The sequence below is a fragment of the Primulina eburnea genome, chromosome 8 (assembly GCF_022965805.1).
Source record: "Primulina eburnea isolate SZY01 chromosome 8, ASM2296580v1, whole genome shotgun sequence".
Lineage (NCBI taxonomy): Eukaryota > Viridiplantae > Streptophyta > Magnoliopsida > Lamiales > Gesneriaceae > Primulina > Primulina eburnea.
Window position 1 is genome coordinate 39776727 of NC_133108.1, and position 21290 is coordinate 39798016.

Genomic DNA, 21290 nt, shown 5'->3' on the forward strand with positions numbered 1-21290 from the left:
ACATCCGACAAGGATCAAGGAGGGCCAACTGGAATATCCTAGAGCATGGTGGACAAGACATAAAACATTCTAAATTCAAGTGGAAAGATCGATAAATAAGAACCTCCGGAGCCGCTGTAACATTCATTCATTCCACTTCTTATCTTCTTTCCTCGAGAATTGAGTAACAAGGTCTCACCCTCACAGTCATTTCATTTTCTTTTTTAAACAATCAACCTTTAAAAGATCCCAAAATTTCTCCAAGAAAACCTTAATCATTCCTAAAATGTCTATACAATTCAAGATTTTCACATACATTCAAATGAAAATACATCATAAAGGATGCATTTTTATACGTGTAGGCTGATGCGTTTTGAATGTTCTAACATATTTGACAAAATTTAAAAACTCTGTGTTCGTATTTTATATTAAAGATTAAATGAGATTCATTTCATATTTGTTATATATGAAAAGTTAATATAATTATTGAGATAGTTAATTTATACGTTTCTTTTTTAAAAAAATTATAAATGGAAAATTCACAAGCAAAATATAATTTGTAGACGGTTAAGGAGAGCAATAAATTATTAAAACGCATGGTCGATGTTGTCATGCGAGGATGACGTGATAAGAAAAGGATGCTGACAAAAGAACAATGGAAAAATATACTTCTTACTCTTAAAACAAAATTAGGGTGTGAAAAGACTTTCACACAATATCAAAGTCGTTTGAAATGATTCAAACAACGATATAATAATTTTTCTAAGCTTACACGTCATAGTTCTAGGTTTGAATGAGATCCTGAGACAAAAAAAAAATCATGGCTAATGATGAAGTATGTGATTAACATTTTAAGGTGAGAATCTTCAAATTATAATAAAAAAATTTACATTTTTTAATTAAAATTAGAATTACTTTTAACACTTCCTACATTTTGTTCTTTGACAGTCTCATCCTAAACATGAACATTATCAGATAAACACTTTTGAGGATTATGAAGATTTGAGAATTGTAATTGGGAATGGAACAGCCACCGGAAAGTGATGCTAGAACATTTGAGACTGAACAAAATCAGATACTTGCTTAATAGATTACTACATGTTTGATTATGATATTCATATCAGCTTCACTTCACGAGGAACTTACTTTTCCATTGCATTCTCAACCAATGAGTTCAAATGTTCCACCAACCACAAGAAAACAAGATATGATATGATCGAGTTTGAAATAAAATCGAGCACATCAAAGAATCCCGACCAAGATAGTATGCATAGGCTCTCTTACAACATTAAGAAGGTAGCTTCAAAGATGTAATCAATTGGCATTGTAGATGATAATTGTTGAGATGCTATTAGAGAAGTCTCAAACTTGGAGAATATGCATACTCGGTACAAGGTGCTTGACTTGCTTAATACTAGAGCAAAGAAGATGACTTTCCTGAAAATAAAAATCAAAGAGCGTTTGGAATGGATAGATTATAAATTTAATGAACGACTGGCTTTAGGGTGAATAGATTAGTGATTAGCATTGTGTTAAAATGTTTACTCATATTTTTTTGAATTGTTTTTTAATTATTGAACTGGTAGCGAATTTTAACTTTTGGGTTATTTCTAACCTATAATTACTCGACGTTTTAATTGAACATATCTTGTTTTGGTTATGTATATGATGTTTTTTCATGGATTCATATCTTTTTTTTTAATTTTCACGACTTGTTTTATGTGGTAGTTAAATTAAATGTCAAATATCAATGTGCACAATATAGGTGAACAAATGGAAGAAGAAAAATTGGCAGAAGAATTACATGAAACCTTTGATTATTTGTTGATCAAAATTTTTGAGATCCTATTTGCTAAATGAGCACATAATTAACATTCATAGAGAACATTTCCATCATCTCTTAACTAAAATATCAATAACTATAAGCTGATACGGTTATATTCATATAATATTAAAAGATGTCTTCAGTTTCTACTCGTTCTAATTAACATGGATCTTGGATTCGATCGAGAGATTCTATAGTAATATCCCGTAGGATTTTTACGAACTTCTCCCTCGTCGTGATCATCATCTGATCGGTCTCCAAGCAGTCATCGGAGACCTCTTCTGGTTTCATCTTTTGTTTTTCTTCCTCAGACGTGGGATATGCCAGGGAGTGGGAGATTTGAACTCAAAGAATTCATCAATAAAGGTTAAAAAGACTTGTCTATACTGAATGCTATCATGCAAAAATTAAACTAGTGCAAGTGAAATTGACGAAAATATATAAATATTATTACAACTATCCGCACAACTTAAAACTAATTATATCGTAACGAAATAAAACTGTGTAAGAAAAAAAATCGTGTTCTAATAAGTTAAATCGAATTTGGTTAAATTTAAATTTTGGTGCGCTTTTCTCCCGATTTCCATTTTTATCAAAATATTAATGTGATACCGGATATTGCTCATGAACCCGATGTAACATCAACACTCCATCAAAAAATGGAGTATTGTCGAGAAAGAGGAAAAATTATTGCATTGGAGCTTAAATTTGACTAACTAGATGACTTAAATCAAAGCTAGGTCAATTTGTTGGATCAATTTACCTATTTTCACTTTAAATTGTTATTTTATCCTTGTTTTGATTATATATCACTGGTGGTATAGACGAATTGAATCAAATATAAAATTTTGAACTTCAAGTTCAAGTTCGACTCAAAATATTCAAATATGTTTGTAAGTTATTTGAACTTGTTATGGAAAAACATATTAGGAAGAATAAAAATATATTTATAAAATATATGATTTTATTATATTAATAAAAATTTAAGATCGTAGTAGATTGTGAACGATCAAACAAATGAATTTGCACTCAAGTTCAGATCAAAATAAAATTTGAACATTTTCCGGTTCAACTCGAGATGGAAATACAAATCCAATATCTTTCGATTTACCACGAAAAAACTCACAAACCAGCTCAATTCATTTGAATGATGTATATCACATATTTGAATAGTCCTATATTTAAAAACCTAAAGGTTTCTTTGCAAAAACAACTTAATACTCGAATTTGAGATCGATTAATTCGACAATTACTGGAGATTGAAAAGCTCTACCCAATCAAACTCAAACTAAAATTCTTGTTTTTTCCTCGAGCCAATATATAAAATTATATGGGACAGTATATATTTCAGTGACAAAAACATCATTTTCAAAAATGTCTACTCATCGTCTCGATGCGAGTTTTTTTTTTTATATGTGGAGAAGATATTTTTGTGGAGAAAATGCATAGAAACAATTAACCGATTTACGTTAATTATAAATAGATAAGCACATGATCACAACAATACATAATTTGTTTGTTCCATAAATCACAAAAAATTACAACAGAAATAGAAGGGGTCGGGGAAGTTGTGTATATATATATAGTTTTGATATGCTGCTCGCTCAACATGTCAATCTATTACCAATTTAGACATATGAGTGTTACTTATAGGCAAATACGATGAGCGGATAACATATCAAAACTATATATATATATTCATGGTTTGCCGAAAACTTTACCGGCAAGAATGGCTGCCTTCATAACATTTTTGATGACATCCACGACTTCACTAGCTTTGCAAGTGTTGCCTTTGAAAGAAGGGGAACCCGATCTTCTGAACTTCTCCACACAATTCAAGAACTCTCTGTTGCACTGTTGGCTTAAGTAATCGTCTGCTTAATTCCATCACATTAATTAATTTCTATAAATAATTTCGACATTAAATTTTATTAAAATAATTTGATTTCTTATTGAAAAATCCCCACCAATTATTTGATAGGTTTATTAATTTAATCTACCAGTATATTCTTATTTTCCGATTGATTTGATTAAATAATCAACGACGATTTAGATTGAAGTTATATATGTTACTTGTGATGCTTAAATTATATACAGTCGACGTATGAAGTCTCTACTCTCTAACTACTTCCTATTTTAAATCATATTTCCTGGGCTTATTTTGTAAGGCACGTATCAATCAAGAAAATGGTGAAAGTTTACATAATTCGGGTTTCGATTTTCTAAGTTGTGAAAATAGGTTATTGCTCCTGAATCTGCCATTTTTTTATGTCACGTTAGCACTGAGATGAAATATAACTAATGTCAATAAACCTTATTTCAATGATCTAAAATATCAAAACTCGAAATAGAGAAACTTATATATATATATTTAGAATGACATTTGATGGGGTAGAAGGTGTGAACTGGCCGTTTTCTTTTGCCAATGAACAGAACAAAAAAGGGATTCTAAGTAAAATTAAATAACAAATGGATAGAAGACTGGAGTTGAGGAGTCCCCATCTAAAGGTACTACAGCACAATTATATAGGGGTGGTATAATATATTAACCGGACCCGAAAATTATATATCGTATCGAAAAATTACGATTTTAAAAAATTTATATCGATATCGAACCAAAATTTTGCAGTATAATAGTATTTCGATATGATATCGGTATATACAGTTTATACCGAATTTTTTATATTTTTAAATTTATTATTTAAAAATAGTATATATTAAGTTTTATAATTATTTTTCTTTTTCGATATATACTGAAAATTTTCAAATATAATATCACTTATCCGCATCGAAAAATTCGATATCATTAACATGCCGGTACATTCAGTATTTTTGATACGGTAAACCTCGATGTATCGAAATTTCAGTATTTTTTTCTCACCCCTACAATTATTCACTGTAAAATGAATATATGTATACTTAAATTAATTAAATTATTTAATTTAAGAAATTAAATGTAAGAACTTACCGCCTTTGAGTTGTATGCACTGATCATGCCTCATACAACAAGCGTCTAAGCGGTCGCAAGGCCGCTCTCCCGGGCATCCACTGTACAGAAGTCCGCAGTATTTCCCGTATCTCAAGAATGGAGGAACTGGTCCCAAAATTTAGCGACGATTCCATTTCAAAAATACCAATTTTTAAGACATTAAATTATTTAACTGAAATCAATCATTTGAGTAGAATAAACAGAGCTGGGTTACCTTCACAGAACTTTGATTCACATGTTCTGCTGCATTCTTTATTCTAAACAAAAAAACAAAACAAAAAATGTTGCCAAATTCTAAGTACTTAAGAATCATTCATTTCGAAGGAAAAAAATTACACTTAAAATATATATATATACACACAAAATAAACTTACCACTTTGAGGCCTACATCTACATGAAGGCCAACATTAAGGGCATGATCGGGGCCAACACAAAATCCCAAGAAAATTACGACACATCCGATGAAGAAAAAGGGAGTTGTATTATAAGCAACCATTGGAGAAATGTTGAAGGAGAAGAACAAAAAGGGAAGCTTGGTTTTTGGTTGAAAGCAGCTGTGGTTAATTAATTATAGAGAGAAAACACAGAAAAGGGAAGAAGCTTGAAGAAAGGGGGAATGGGACGGGACAGACGGAGGGGGATGGTACGTATCTAGTTGTCTTGTTATGCCCCGTGACAAGTTTTTTGTAGTGTTGCTTCACATTTCTCACTAAAAATATAACATTTTTTTTAGGAGATTTATGTAAGGTCATTTTTTATGCTTATGATATAAGTTTTTAAAAAATAAAAATAATTTTTTTTTATTATGCTTGACTTTTTAAATATTTTTTAAAGAGAAACATATATAGTTTTCATATTTGTATAAAAATGTCATTTTTTAATATTTTGTTTTAATATTTTTATATATAGTTTTAAAATTATTTTCCAACTTATCAACATATACGTCAACTTTCATAAAAATGTAAAGGACTCGTGTGATCTAACGATATTGAAATAGGAGGAGAAATATTTTTGGACAAAACTTGTGTGAGACGGTCTCACCTGTCGTATTATGTGAAACAGTTCTTTTATTCGGGTCATCCATGAAAAAATATTATTTTTTATGCTAAGAGTATTACTTTTTATTTTTAATATAAGTAGGGTTGACCCGTTTCACAGATAAAAATTCGCGAAAACTATTCATATTTTCGGTATAGCATAGACTAACTTATTATTTTCTATTCAAATGCACGTAATCTAGGGGTTGAAATTTGGCATTTGAAGATTTGTACGTAAATTATGGGTAATTGGCTGTAAATGCTGTTAAAAGTTCTTGATTATACGAAATATTTAAGATGCTGTTTCTCTTTTTTATTTCCAGAGTAAACATTCTCCCTAACATTCAAAAAAAAAAAGAAGAGAAATCGCCTGATTTCTGTATAATTTTTTTTTTTAAATTCTAATAACAAAATATATATAACATGCACCAGCGATGCCGCAATTTCAATTCATCACAAGAAGAACATGACTGGAAATTTTTTTTTCAAAATAATAAAATGAATAAAATTTATATATTAAAAATTTGCAAATGAAAATCTGATTATAAATGGATTTACATACACAATAAAATATTTGGGAATTAATTAAAAAAATTGGTTGTTCGTAATTTAAGTTGGGAGGGAGCGGTAATTTTGGTATGACATATCACGGGGTGGGGTCCAATTGGCAATGGAATCGACGGTTCCAATTTCAAATAAAAGATGAAAACCGGAATTGAACCGTTGAAATACGGTTCTATTTCCGGTTCCTGACGATTTCGGTCCTAGTTTGGTTGCGTGGTTGGTACAAACATGATATATTTGTACGACTCTCTCTTCCAAGTTTGAAGTCTACTCCGAGCCCATTCACTATTCCATTGGGCTTTAATTTGTAAGGGCCCGTAATAACTGTATGAATCAAAGCCCAATACGGTAAGCCCAATTATGTTAAATTTAAAATATGGAATTAGAACCTAAATGTGAAAGTTTTATTTAATTTAGATTTAAATATACATATTTAATTTCATTGTTTTCAAATTTTTAAAAAAAGTAAAGACCATTGAATGAATTGGTCTTGCAAGAGTAAAGGAAGAAAAGACCTAGGGCTATTATGGTAAATGAGCTGTCGATGCCGATTTAGCCATTCGAGACGTCAATTAAATTTTAGCATTCTTAGTTTCTCCCACGCTGAGCACTTGCATTTTCTGCTAACTCTTCGATTACCTTTGCAAAATTTCTCCATTCTGTTCTTCGATTAATGGCTTCCGCGATCAAGAAAGTCAACATGATTACCCAAATCGTGCGGCTCAGGCAGGTCGTGAAGCGCTGGAAAACCAACAGCCTCACGCGCCGCTACTCCTTCGATGCTGAGGCCTCGAAGCGGCCAACCCCGCCCGGATCTCTCGCCGTCTACGTCGGACCGGAGCGGCGGCGGTTCGTGATTCCGACTCGGTTCCTGAACCTCCCGGTGTTCGTGTCCCTTCTCCGCATGGCGGAGGAGGAGTTCGGGTTCCGGACCTCGGGCGGCCTGGCTCTACCATGCGACCCAGGCTTTTTCACGAAGATCTTGGCGTTCCTCGAGGAAGACGAAGAAAGGTTTTGTGGGCTGGGACTGGATGAGTTATCGAAGATGGTCTCTGAAATGGGTATGGAGAGTTTCGAGCAGTCTTCGTGTAAAGAATCTGGACAAGCCTCCTTCACGCCATTGCTGCACAAAACTAGGGTTTATCAGTGAGCCCAATAATCTTTTCACAACCTAGTTTTTCCCCTCTTTCACAAGGGTTTGATTAATGTGGTCCATAGCCCCTTCGGCTGGGCGAGGTTTATTTTCTTGTAGGTTTTCTGAACCATCCTTGAGGCCACAGTTTTAGTTTTAATGGAGGTCTGCTGGCTGCTCAACGAGATGATATTATTTTTCTTTTCCCTTTTTCAAGAACTCAGACCTTTTGTATTTTAATTAATTAATAATTAATTAATTTTCGATGCGAGGGGGAATGTCGATTTATTGAAATTTGGTTATGGATTAATTGACATTTTTTTATATTTTTTATATTTATTTGAATATCTATTGGTCGGCCCGTTGTGATTATTATTTAAATTTTAGTATGAATGAAATCATTTTAATAAAGGGAAAATAAATATAAATAGTTATAAATACTCTTTTCAATTATACGTACGTACGTACATAATATATATCAATCATGCAAAAAAATTTGTTGAAGCAACTAACTATATTCAATAAATAACGTACCAAAATCTATATGCAATAATAAATAATTATTGCATGCGATTATCTGAATTCTAAATTATAAAAAATAAACTAAAAACATAATAAATTGGGAGCGTGTATGACCAGAGGTATTTAACTATTTATGGGTTGGTTTGATTTTCGGTTTTCAAAATGTATAATATGATATTCGAACTGTTTTCGCATTGCAAAACGGTTCGATTATTTCAATTCTATTTATTCGGTTTCGATAAATATTTAAATTAGAAATTAAAATATATTAATTTTTTTAGTTAATTTTAGTAAAATTTTAAAATATAAAGTCTAAATGAACTAAGTAAATAAAATATACAATCTAAATAAAAATATTATATGATTCTTAATTCACTAAATATCATTTCATAAAATATACAATCTAAATAAAAATATTAATTAAATTAAATTTTAGTCTTTTGGATCTGACAAATAAAATCTGAAATCGAACCATATAAAATTCGGTCATAACAATTTATATTCAAATTTAAAAATTCAGCTTTCGATTGAGTTCGCTTTACCGTTTCTTCGATTTGCATTATGTTTTTTTTTTTTTTTTGTTTTTATCCGACGTTTGAATATTAACAAATATAAGAGTCATTTCTTGTGAGACAGTCTCACGAATCTTTATCTGTGAGATGAGTCAACCCTCCAATATTCACAATAATAATCTTAGCATAAAAAGTAATATTTTTTCATTGATGACCAAAATAAGATATTTGTCTCACAAAATAAGATATGCAATACCGTCTCATACAAGTTTTTACCAAAATGGATAAATTTGATGTATAGTAAATTATCAATAAAGTCGCAATATAAATTTCCAATGTGATTAAAAAATCCTTCATTTTATCTTGTTGGATTGTTTATGAAAATGAAAAAAGGAGTAACATAGTAGTTCAAATTTATAGTCGATGTATGTATAAAAGGCAAATCATATTTATTTCAATCTCGTTGGATTGTTAAAAATATAAAAGAGGGATTATTATTAGAATATAATCTGGGAATTTTGCCATCCTCAATCTCTAGAGAATTTCCACCTCGTACGTGTTTGTGTACTCCCTCATATGAACGAGACATTTCATGTTTCGAATATATCTAATAAATACGATTATCTATAAAACTGTATTTGTGTGCATGCTTGTAAATTTTAAAATATATTTTAGTTAAAGAGAAAATAGAATGTGCATGATATGATCTTTTTAAAAAAACTAAAAGAAAAATTGCAAAAATGGTAATCTAAGTTTAATTATTTCGGGTTTTTAACAACGAGTTTTTAAGTAAGTGCGCGTTAAACATTACGAGCTTACCAGAGGTAGAAAATGTTGTTAGTCCATTTAACTAGTCAGAATTGGGTGTAACTTGTGTTTTTTTAAGCATTTGGTCATATTTCGTCAAAATGATGATGCCATTTTTGACACAACCACGTCAGCAAAAACATTACTATAATTTTTTGGTCTGTGGTGAAATCGAATTTTTTAAAATATTTAATCCTTATCAATAAAATGTTAAAAATAAAATATAGTATTAACAATTTTTCCCCAAATATATATATATATATATATATATATATATATATATATATATATATAATATAATGAAATCGACATTTATTAATAACGTAAAAAATGCCCCAAGTTATAAGATTGAGTGGGCCTCGTGTGAGACCATCTCACGAATCTTAATCTGTGAGACAAGTCAATCATACCCATATTCACAATAAAAAATAATACTCTTAGCATAAAAAATAATACTTTTTATTGGATAACCTAAATAAGATACTCGTCTCACAAATACGATATGTGAGATCGTCTCAAACAAGTTTTTACCTATAAAACTAGTTAAAAGATTAAAAGTCAAAATAGTTAAATTTAGAAGACAGCAGTTTTGATTATTTTCTTAAATTAAAAAAATATGTCCTATTTATATGAAATAGGATTCGTTTAGAATGGCATAGCGCGAGCAATGGAAGAGAATAATCATTTTATTTTTCCTTCCATAATGGTTCTTTTTTAGAAGTCGAGCAAAATACATATCAAGTATTTAGGTAGATGCTAGTAGTGGGCTTGCTAAAACAAGTAGGTCTTATGTGATACAATTTTATAGATTTTTTTTTTTTTTTTTTGTAAAACGGATCCATCATAATTATATTTACAATAAAAAGTAACTTATTGACAAGGCTTTTGATAACAATGGATTCTCCAAAATGATGATTTTTGATTTACAGTGTGAGAGTATATATACAAATGTATATGATATGATCGGCATATCATTTGCAATCACAAATAAATGAAATTGATTTACTAGCCTAATCATTGTACTGATTTTCCTCTAATTGATACATATCAGGAAATTGAATGAAATATTGTTATTTTCCTTCTACATACCATGTAAAGATTGGAATTTGGACCTAACTCAACCCCAAAAGCTAGCTCAGGGGGGGAGGATTGTCCAATCCCATATATACCACTCAAAGGTTATTTATCCAACACAATTAACACACACCTCTCACGCCCATGAATGAACATCTGAGCGTAGAGTTTACAAATGACCCAATTATGGGCAGAACAGGTGGCGTAATTATAGGCAGTCCAACACATAACGGTGGAACTCGGGCTCTGATACCATGACAAGGCTTTTGATAACAATGGATTCTCCAAAATGATGATTTTTGATTTACAGTGTGAGAGTATATATACAAATGTATATGATATGATCGGCATATCATTTGAAATCACAAATAAATGAAATTGATTTACTAGCCTAATCATTGTACTGATTTTCCTCTAATTGATACATATCAGGAAATTGAATGACATATTATTACTTAACTTCCTACACTTATGACATAAAAAATAATTTGTTCAACCCTGCATCATGATGGATTTGTTACGAGTGGAAGTTAATCAGTTACGTCAAATGTTCAAAAAAGTGTGAAGCGTCCCAAAACGTGGATGTTGAGCTCGAAGCTTTTCAAACTTAAGCGAAATTATCACGGCCTTAAGGGTGAAAAAACGTTTTTTATCTTTAATTTAATTATAATTATCTCAAACCACTAAATAGATAAAATAATAATAAATATGATAAATTTAATTATGATACATTAATTACCATATTTATAATAGAGTGAGTCTCATGTGAGACAGTGTCACGGATCATAATCTGTGAGACGGGTCAACCCTACCCATATTCACAATAGAAAGTAATACTCTTAGCATAAAAATAATATTTGTTAATAGGTGACCCAAATAAGAGACTCGTCTCACAAATATGACCCGTAAGACCGTCTCACACAAGTTTTTGCCTTTATAAAAACATAAAAATCTCAAAATTATAATCTTTATTTATTTTTGCAACTAGAATACATTAAAAATTGCTAAATATTTGTCAAACCATTGTCAGACACGCTTAATCATAATTAAAATTAAAAAATAAACATCTAAATTATAAACCTAATTTATTATTTTAAAATAAAAAATAAACAGATGCGATTAATTGTATTTAAGCACATTTAATGAAACGTCTTAATTATGATTAATTCGGTCAAACTACGGTTAGACCGCTTTTTTCCGTTTTTTCTCCGAAGTAGGACGTTTTTATCGAGTTTCAAGTTTAAGTGTGATTTTTAGAACATTGGTTACGTCTAGACATGCGTTCAATGTTTGCGAGAGGGGACTTGCATCCGTGAGAGACCGGTTAAATAAGCCAGGGGACATGGTTTTATATAACATGAAGAGGCGTGGTTGTCGCCTTTAAAATTGTATGCTTCGTTTTTGAGAAACAGAAAATTAGGCGTCAAGTCATGTTCGGTCTCAAACAACGATTTTCACGCACATTACATTTCGCATCGATCACGCATGCCTTATTTGTTTTGTTTTAAATAAGGTAGATAGATGCTTGATTAATACATGTTAAATTTTGGAATATTAATTACCCTTTTTCTTTTTCTTTTTCCCTTTGTAAAGGGTAAAATAATTTGCCAAATTTTTGTTAGAATATGCTAGTCATATTCTTTAATTTTATGCGATGAAATTTGTTCGATATGAGGGTGGTCGATATATATATATAAAAAAACCTCGTAAGCCAATAACCGGACAAGTTCACTGTTTGAAAGTGATTTATCTTTCAAATTAGTTCACACACAAAAAATAGAAGTTGAAGCTCAAAAATTCATTAATTTTAAAAAATTAAAAAAAGTAGATCGAGACACATATAAACCTCATTTATTTTTGTAAAAAAACTAAACCAAACGGATATTTAAATACATAAATAATTTGTTTTAATAAAAAGAGCACAAATTCAAGAATTTTAAGTATGAAATTCAAGAATTTCCATATTCCAACTATCATTATTAATTATATTTATAATAAAAATAAAATAAAAAATAAATAGAACGATACGCATACACATTTCTTTATTTTAAAAAAACTAAACCAACACATTTTTTTAAAAAAAAATTCCATTATTATTTTTTTCTCTTTTAGAATTTGGCCAGACATCTTATTTTAAAAAATATGAAATTTGAGACCATAATTTGAAAGATACTTCACCTTAAAATGGTGTAATTTTTTATAAAACAAATATAATTATTTAATTAAATATGTGTTGATTAATTTTAAATAAAATCAACGTATATAGAGAAAAAATTATTATTTGTAAAATATTAGATAATTTATATTTCATGGTTGGTTCGGTTCGCCATTTTAAGGTGATCTATTGATCTATCTTTCAATTATTGAAAGGTCGAATCTGCACATATACACATCGTTACAAGGTTAAAATTAATATTGTTTGACTTTTATGAGTAAGATTTGAACCAAACAAAGGCTTATTTAATTGGAAGGAGTGAAGGATAAAATAGAGATGTAAACGAACCAAACCGTTGTAAGCTATTCGAAGCTCGATCGATAGAAGCTCGTTTGAGCGCATTTATGAGGCTCGTTAAGATAAACAACCAACTCAAGTTTTACAGTATGCGGCTTGTAGCTCGTGAACATGTTCGTTGGTAAGTTCATGAATAATCTTTTAAATGAAAATAATATTTTTGATATTTGATTTATTGATTTTGCATATTATTTATGAAATATACAGAAAAATCTATTAAAATTATTTATTATAATAAATTTACAAATTTTAATAAGAATAATATATATTTTCTGTAAATATATAATTTGTTTTTTAATTAATTTAATGAAAATTTAAATGTATAATTCTTATTTATTAAGCTTATTTAAGCTCGATAAAGACTTGAATAAGCTCGTGAGTCATACATTTATTCGTTAAATAAAATTCGAGTTCGGCTCAATTATAAACGAAACAAGCTCAAACATTCAAAAGTTCGACTCGACTCGACTCGATAACATCTATATATAAAAATCGTAAATCAGATTTGGAAGCACATGTGGGCATGGAGGGCTTTTTCAGGAAACAAGTCAGAAAGTGAAAGGACGTGTTTGGTACTTTCATTATAACCAAGGAGTGATACGGAAGTGCATATACGGAAATCTACCAATTATAGTAATCTTCGTCTCAAATATATAAATTTATATATATATATATATATATATATTTTCTTAAATATTTTAAAAAATCATTTAAAATAAAATTTTATCATTATTTAATTCATTAAAAAATAGTTGAACCTATTGATTTTATTTGTGAATTATTGCACCTTTTCATAGAGATTTCTGCTATATTGATACAATTAAAATAATAAATGATTATTATCATATAAAATTAAGATTAGGTCTTTTGAGACGATCACACGAATTTTTATCTGTGAGATGGATAGTGACTCAATTTATTTATTCAATTTCTTATCAAAGTCCAAATTAATTATAAAAGCTCAAGCTCACTATATACTCCAAAAAAATCTCTAAAGAGGAGATGATCATTATTCAAGGGAGGATGTGTCTCCAACGATCAAGTCAAAAAATAATCTAAAGATCTTAATTGAGAGCTAAATATTTTAAGCATAAAATCATCATCCCTTGAGGTGATGAGATCTCCACCAGTTACTAGGACCCGTTTACGAACCTATAGAATAATTCGGATAATTATAATTTTTGTCTACATCACTGTGAGACGAGTCAACACAGTCGATATTCACAATAAAAAGTAATACTCTTAGCATAAAAAAGTAATACTTTTCATGGATGACTCAAATAAGAAATCCGTGTCACAGTAAGTTTTTGTCTAAAATTAAAATATTCTTTAAGTTAAATAGAGCAAAAAAAATGAAAACAATAATTAAAATAGAAAATTATTAGCGGAAAGATTGGGTTTGACTGGGGCAAAAACTTTGGGCAGTTTCTTTATTTAATCCTTACGTAAATCGTACAACGTTACTGCCGACCATGCCCTGTCCACGAAATTAATGCCAATCGTAACTCGTGAATAATTTTGTATTTATTATTGCTGATTATAGTTATTATTTGACAATGAATTATTATTAATTATAATAATTAAAAAAATTCCAATGTGTTTCTTTAAGACATAGATAATAAATTTGGGACAATATTTTAATATCGAGACACAATTATAACAAATTTGAGCTAATTAAAATAAATAATTAAATCAATAAATAATTAACTTGAATTATGAAAGATAGATTTGCCTATCTACTTTATCTTTGTCATGTGATTCATTTATTCGAAGTCAGATTCCGTCAGCGCCTAAACTTGGGCTAAGAATAGGTTGGGCCTCACACACAATTTAACTTATTGGGAATTGAATATTATATTAAATGTTTATCAATATATTTAATATTTAATAAATGCTTTATAAATTACTCTAACTTTTTCCTGATTTTTTTTTTCCTTGGGTTTTTTTTTTGGTATTGAAGTAAATATAACTTCCAATTTGGGAAGATTCATATATCTCAGTGTCATAAAAATGATAGGTAGACGACAAACCACCTTCTAGTTTAGGTGCTTAGGCGGACGTCTAGACAAATTTTTTTTACTTAAATAATTCATCTATATCATCAATTATCAATTCAATTAAAATCAATGACATATTGTTTATAACCAGCTTAGGCCACTGATTTTTTACCAGCACTCACACACATCGTATTTTTTAAAATCGGAAGGTTAGACGACCACTTAACATCGGTTTTTAGAACACCGATATATACTGGTGGGTCGTCGCGTTGGGCTTACATTCATCTCTATAATCAATCTCGGACATTCGAGACGATCAAATCGGGTTTGAACCAACTATAACATGAAATAACACAAGCAGTAATCAGAAAATTTTGTCACAAATTTACAAGGCAGCGTAAAATTTCTACAAAGTGGACTATGTAATTTAAGATCAGCATCTATGCTGATGGTATACAGGAAGTAAAATGGCTAAATCAAATTTACTGCCAAAACTGCTTCCCTCGCCTTGGTTCTTTCCTCCATATATTCTCCAAGTACAAAATTACATGACTCCATCTCCCCTTGAATCGTGTCAGGAAAAATCAAGAAAGAAGCATAAAAAAATTTTCCTACTAGAGACGTCGTTCGTTCCCTACGCCTTCTCAATCACCCGAAACATATTTCTTTTCTTCGTAATATTTCTTTTCGCTTGCTTCTTTCTTCGCATTTCGCTTCTGTCAAAGTAGGAAATAACTTGGTCATTCATATTCATATTGCAAGATAAAACTAAATCTTGACTATCTTTACCGCTCTTGAAGATTTTGAGAGTTGAATAAGAGATGATAGCAAGTGAAATACCAAATAAATCTCATGGTTAGCGATGATTCTCTGGGCTATAGAGGTGGTCGTAATATCTTTAGGGCTCTCGAGGATTTTGAAAATTTCCATGCTTTTGGGAACGGCGTAAGGATCCGAATTGCCCTGCATTAAGCAAACGATTATTTTCTAAGATAATCACCCTTTTCACAATATATTTAGTTAAATCCCACGTACAAGTTAGATTCACTTACGTTCGAGAAACGGTTGTCCTCGGTGACTGTCCCATGAACAACCAAAGATATGTTGAATGTCGTAATCTATTACACGCCAAACGTAAAAAAACAAATCAAGAACAAATAAATCTGTTAATCACAGCAAGTCAAAAGATATCATTCACACGCTAACATAAGATCGAACGCCCAAATTTAAAACCTTGTTCAAGCATTTGCCGTGGGATTTTTCTCTATTGATGACACTCACTTGAAGCATGAATGAAATCTTAAATCCAGTTCATTTTATGCCATTGGACTATTTAATTTCAGCAGTTATCTCATTAAGAAAATGGTATATAAAATAAATAAAATATTAATTTTATTGATCCGGTTCGACCGGTTGAACCGGTTACACCATTTTTTAAGGCTTGACCGGTTCGATTAACGGTCCGGTTATAAAAACACTGAAAAATATGATCGTTGATAAAACTATAGTAATTTTAATCGGGCGCGGACGCCAATACAAATATAAATTCATAAACCTCAAGAGGTGGATGAATTATGAATTTTAGAGACAGTTCAATGAAAGTCAAATCTCGAGGAAGGTAGATGTCATCAACTTTTAGAATTTTTTTTAGCTTAAATTACTAGAAGAGGAAAAGATAGTTATGCTATATGAACCGTAGATTTTTTTTATCCCTCTAACAAAAATATGATCATTTGGATATCTCAGGAAAGTTAATGCCTCACTGAGTAATTAGGAGATATTAAGAGAATAATTCACAATCTTGTGGGAAATTGATGTAATTGACCACTAAAGTCGTGCTTAACTTTTCGAAGGCCAAATTATGAAGATGCTTTTGACACAAAGCAGAACGAAATTTATTTACCCTTTTTTGCCAACACAACCCCTTAACCTGAATTTAATTTACTTTATTTGTCTATCAATTGAATACCCTTAGAAGCAGAAAAATTTCCAGCAAACATGAAAGCCAATATCTCTTTTTGGTTAATTCACAAAGATAACTCACCATATCTTTAGTAACTTCCAAGGGTGCACCAATGATGACCTCATCAACGTAACGGCATGCCAGAACGCTAAGACTACGCTCATGTAGATTCATCAACGGAAAATGAGTCCCGCGGAGTTCACTATAAAACAAAAATCATCACAACACAAAAAAATATGGTTAAAACGGTGTGGTTGATAACGCTGATACTTTTGTTTCAACTTCAATTTAATATTGTACGAAGAATATTTGACTACTTGTTGATACCAAAGCCATGAGACTACAATTATTGATTCGTACAGTGGAATAACAAATGCTTAATACGAAGCAATGGATCATACCTCACGGTCTGGTCTGTATAAATACCAACAAGAAGAAAATCTCCGAGCTGCCTAGCTTTTTTTAGAATCTGTAAATCACAAAGAGCAATTTATTAGGCACAAATAAGGGTACTTTTAACATTTGATTTAAACAGTCTTGAGATGATGTTAGGAGAATCTTTTTGATTAGGTTAGGTCAATTTATTGAGTTTCTATTTTTGCATGGCCATAATGCTATAATTTGATTGCTTTGTTTCATCGTATGGGAGGGGTTTTGATTATAAATATCATTGAAAAATTTCAGTGATGCAATAGAGCGATCTTTCTTTAATGAGAATATTGATTTATTAATAAAAAAGAACAAAGGTTTAGTAAAGCTATATCTAGTTAAAATAAAAGCAGCACCATTGATGATAACATTTAAACAAAAATATTGACCAAAGCACTGAAAGCTTCATGAAGTTCAGAAAAATACCTCCACGTGCCCAGCATGAAAAAGATCAAATGCCCCGTCAATGTACACAACACGATAATTTGGTCCAGGTACCTAAAAATTTTAAGATAATTTACAACTTTCATCAAAATAAATCTGGAAAATGAGGAATAAAGATGTTATCAGTGAAGATTAAATAGAACATGTGAAATAAGTAAGACGCCATGAAAATACAAATGAAGTATGACTTTGAAACATATAACATTAACTTAAATCAATGGTTTTCAAGTTTGTAATCTTGATTAGAAGCCATTATATTTTTCCTTGTTTTAAGATACAAATTGTGACAATATAAGGGTTACTATTTCGTAATTCTTCTCCAGCCAACTTGGTTAAATGATGCAGCTAATTCTCAACCACCTACACTGCACCAAGTCACTGCTTACAGTATAACAAATGGAAACTTATCTACGCTTTTTGGTCAGGAGACTGGTTTCAGCTTAAAGATTTCCCCAGTTTGCGGTACGACAAGTCAATGAAATTGCGGAAAGAATTTTAATATACCGTGCCATTTGAAAATTGCACTATTCGTCTTGATGTGGGTAGGAAATGAGAGATGTGCCCTCCTTTAGCCTGAGACTCCTCACTTCCCGGGCTAGTTAAGTTTTCAAATTCACCTGAGTGACCTGATTCCAAGAATACTTTCTTGGCCTCAGCATCTTTCATGTAAGAAAGTATTCTTCCTGCACAAATAATGATATGACAACTAAAACAATGAGATTATAAACAATTTCACGGAGATGCTAAAGTGACAACCAGAATCTTCATTTTGAGACATTTATGATGATCAGAACATGCCCTCGTTGGAGAAACTACTGGAGTTTATCCAACAGGAAACTACTATTCCAAGTTAAATTCTTGCAAATCGAATTTCAACGAAAAAGAACAACGTGATTACAGTACCAACTATATCGGTGCTTGAGACGCCTTCAGTGCGTTTAATTTGCTTGTACCGACCAGCTTTCTTGGCCAGAGCATATGCATCAGTTCCATCTGGTAGAGTACAGGGATCATCACCATGTATAATATAGTCAATCTTATGCTCATTGAAAAGGCGGTTCATAAACTCTTCGGTAATTGCATATGGGGCATCAGCAATTACTTCATCAACCCACTTCAACCCACTAACAAGGGCAAGCCTGAAAAAAAAAACATCAAATTAGATCACAAGTACAAAATTCGCCTGTATTCGTACTCTGGGCAAAACTGATCTGTCCATAGAAATGAAACAGGAAGCATCCAGGAATGTCTCATTATAGCATTGAGTGTGCATGATAAATAAAATAAGCACAAACATAAATATAAAGCAAAGGAGTGGTAAATAACCTAAAATAAAAAGTTTTCAAAAAGGAAAAAGATATTTTCCAATGTCGGCCAGCCTTTCAGGCTGATTTTTTTTCAAAATATTCATCATTGCATTAAATGTTGCATGAATGTCATCATAATATGAAAGAAAAAACCCAGAAAAAACAAAAGTATGCATTTCTCAAATGCTGCATCATGTAATTAGCATTTTGGCATCCCCAACTAAGCTAATTAGAAGCACAAGAGATACATTTTACTACCTAAGAGTGCTGATGATGCACCAGTATCTTTTTTATTTCAGTCGCCAGTTCATTTTTCATTACAGTAAAGGAAAATATCTCAAGATAAGAAGAGATCAATAAAAGAAAAAAAATCCTAGAACGAATCCAGACAGAGGTTCTAGAACTATACATAACTGTTATGAAGTTCATCATGCTTGCGCTCATATTTCAAATTTCATCGAGCTAATCAGCTAAATATTGTCGAAGAAACACTCATCCCAATTCAAACATGAAAGAAACATTTCAAAACATAAACAATTCGCTTACACAGCATTAATACCTTTCTTGCATGGATAAAACAGGAGGCCCTTTATTAGCCATGATCTCCTCATCACTCACAACGCCCACAACCAATTCATCCCCCAATTCCTTTGCTTGTCTCAAAGCATTTGCATGACCATAGTGCATCAGATCAAAGCATCCATCCATATAGACGCGGACACGTTTCTTGGTGGTTTTTTTCTTATGAAAAAACCTCAATTGAGGAATAAGGAAGGGCACGGTTGGAACACTAATCGCACCAAAGTAGCTCGTCGAAAAACTTAGCAATGCACAAGTAAGCATTATACCACCAAATAGATGTGAGTAGTAATATACCCCATCTTTTGTCCAATTACTGCTCACAAACTCCATCTGGCTCCTCTTATTACTTTATCTCAAGGCCCTTTATAGGCCTTGTATAACAATGTAAGAGGAGACACGAATCCTGAAGATATACCAGAACCAAATTAAGAAGAGACAAAACGTGAAACAATGCAATAAACCAGAAAAACGAATCTTTTTATCATAAGAAAAGAGGTTGAGGTCAGAAATCCAACAAATTTATCGGGATGAAAACTTTTTAATGTAGATCAAATACGAGAATGATGGAAAAGAAAGACGGGGCAACAAAAATAAAATTGGCAAGAAAATCAAAAAGTAACTTTTCCTATTTTTATCATTGAATCGCATCAATTCAGCAACAGGTGAGTAATTCAAGAATGGATATTACATAAGATCAAAAACCATGAATTTAATCAGCCCATAGCAAGAAAATCAAACAAGGTCAGTTTCAGACAAAAATCTAATCTTGAATGCATCCATTCAATATGAACCAGCTGATCCAAGAATTCAGGAAATGTAACATAAAAAAAACTACAAAAACTTTTGAAATCAGGTGGACCTGAGAGAATGCGTAGATGGGCTGTTGGAAAAAATCAAGAAAAATGGAAGACAGGAAAGGGCCCTTCTTACTCTTCTTCCTAACGATTTACTCGGATCGGATACTTCGATTCTGTGTCATAGAATGTGAATATTGTCATTTTGTAAATAACATAAAAACTAACGGCTGGACCAGAAATCAAAGTTCTTCACGAAATGGGTGTCTTGTGCAATAAAAATCTTTTCACCTGTTTCGTTGTTGCGTCTCCACTATTCTTGGTATGATTATAAATCCAAATATCTGCCTTAATTTCCTGCAACGAAACAATAAAAGATTCTTTTCTTACATTTAATTAAAGAGTAGGTCTCACGTGAGACCGTCTCACGGATCACAATCTGTGAGACGGGTCAACCCTACTCATATTTACAATAAAAATTAATATTCTTAGCATAAAAAGTAATACTTTTTCATTGATTATCCAAATAAAGATCCGTCTCACAAAATACGACCCGTGAGACCGTCTCACATAAATTTTTGTCTTAATTAAATAATATATTCCAAATTCCAAAAAAGAAAGAGAAATTATGTCCACGGATTTTTGAATATGAAATCAGAGTCAAATATAATCTGGTCCATTGATCGAAAACCGACTCAATCAATTTCTATTGCACTAGAAACGGAATATTATTTAAAGAAATTCATTTTTTTACATAAAAAATTGAATGATTGATTGAGCAAATGTGAAAAAAAAAAAAAAAAAAAAAACTTTATATTAG

General features: G+C 31.1%; 3 protein-coding genes across 5 annotated transcripts; 1 reads left to right on the forward strand and 2 right to left on the reverse strand.

The window, feature by feature from the left end:
• Positions 1-3267: 3267 nt before the first annotated feature.
• On the reverse strand, positions 3268-5394 carry LOC140839691 (phospholipase A2-alpha-like). The gene is made up of 4 exons (XM_073206583.1): positions 5168-5394; positions 5008-5050; positions 4773-4898; positions 3268-3678 (listed from the first exon to the last, which is right to left on the reverse strand). Exons 1-4 carry the CDS (start codon positions 5288-5290, stop codon positions 3503-3505), a joined length of 468 nt encoding a protein of 155 aa, XP_073062684.1. The 5' UTR covers positions 5291-5394; the 3' UTR covers positions 3268-3502.
• A 1674-nt stretch (positions 5395-7068) lies between these two features.
• LOC140839265 (protein SMALL AUXIN UP-REGULATED RNA 16-like) lies at positions 7069-7545 on the forward strand. Its single transcript, XM_073205903.1, has one exon. The coding sequence runs from the start codon at positions 7069-7071 to the stop codon at positions 7543-7545; it is 477 nt and encodes a 158-aa protein (XP_073062004.1).
• Positions 7546-15272: 7727 nt separating this feature from the next.
• LOC140839692 (ethanolamine-phosphate cytidylyltransferase-like) lies at positions 15273-20855 on the reverse strand. Of its 3 annotated transcripts, XM_073206585.1 has the most exons (11): positions 20762-20855; positions 20536-20646; positions 19654-20079; positions 18691-18926; positions 18292-18470; positions 17770-17841; positions 17316-17383; positions 16996-17116; positions 16004-16069; positions 15792-15914; positions 15273-15667 (listed from the first exon to the last, which is right to left on the reverse strand). In XM_073206585.1, exons 3-11 carry the CDS (start codon positions 20004-20006, stop codon positions 15596-15598), a joined length of 1290 nt encoding a protein of 429 aa, XP_073062686.1. In that variant the 5' UTR covers positions 20007-20079; positions 20536-20646; positions 20762-20855; the 3' UTR covers positions 15273-15595. The 3 variants fall into 3 exon arrangements, with proteins under 3 accessions (XP_073062686.1, XP_073062687.1, XP_073062688.1); XM_073206586.1 differs by lacking the exon at positions 20536-20646; XM_073206587.1 differs by lacking the exon at positions 20762-20855 and having other exon boundaries at positions 20607-20755.
• Between the last annotated feature and the right edge of the window lie 435 nt (positions 20856-21290).

Coding starts and splice junctions, on each gene's coding strand:
- LOC140839691 (XM_073206583.1), bottom strand. CDS start 5,290: ATGGTTGCTTATAATACAACTCCCTTTTTCTTCATCGGATGTGTCGTA. Junction 5,051..5,167: donor TAGATGTAGGCCTCAAAGTG/GTAAGTTTATTT, acceptor TTTTTTGTTTAG/AATAAAGAATGCAGCAGAAC. Junction 4,899..5,007: donor TGAATCAAAGTTCTGTGAAG/GTAACCCAGCTC, acceptor TTTTGGGACCAG/TTCCTCCATTCTTGAGATAC.
- LOC140839692 (XM_073206586.1), bottom strand. CDS start 20,006: ATGGAGTTTGTGAGCAGTAATTGGACAAAAGATGGGGTATATTACTAC. Junction 17,842..18,291: donor TGCAATTTTCAAATGGCACG/GTATATTAAAAT, acceptor TAAAATTTTTAG/GTACCTGGACCAAATTATCG. Junction 15,915..16,003: donor AGGACAACCGTTTCTCGAAC/GTAAGTGAATCT, acceptor TGCTTAATGCAG/GGCAATTCGGATCCTTACGC.
- LOC140839265 (XM_073205903.1), top strand. CDS start 7,069: ATGGCTTCCGCGATCAAGAAAGTCAACATGATTACCCAAATCGTGCGG.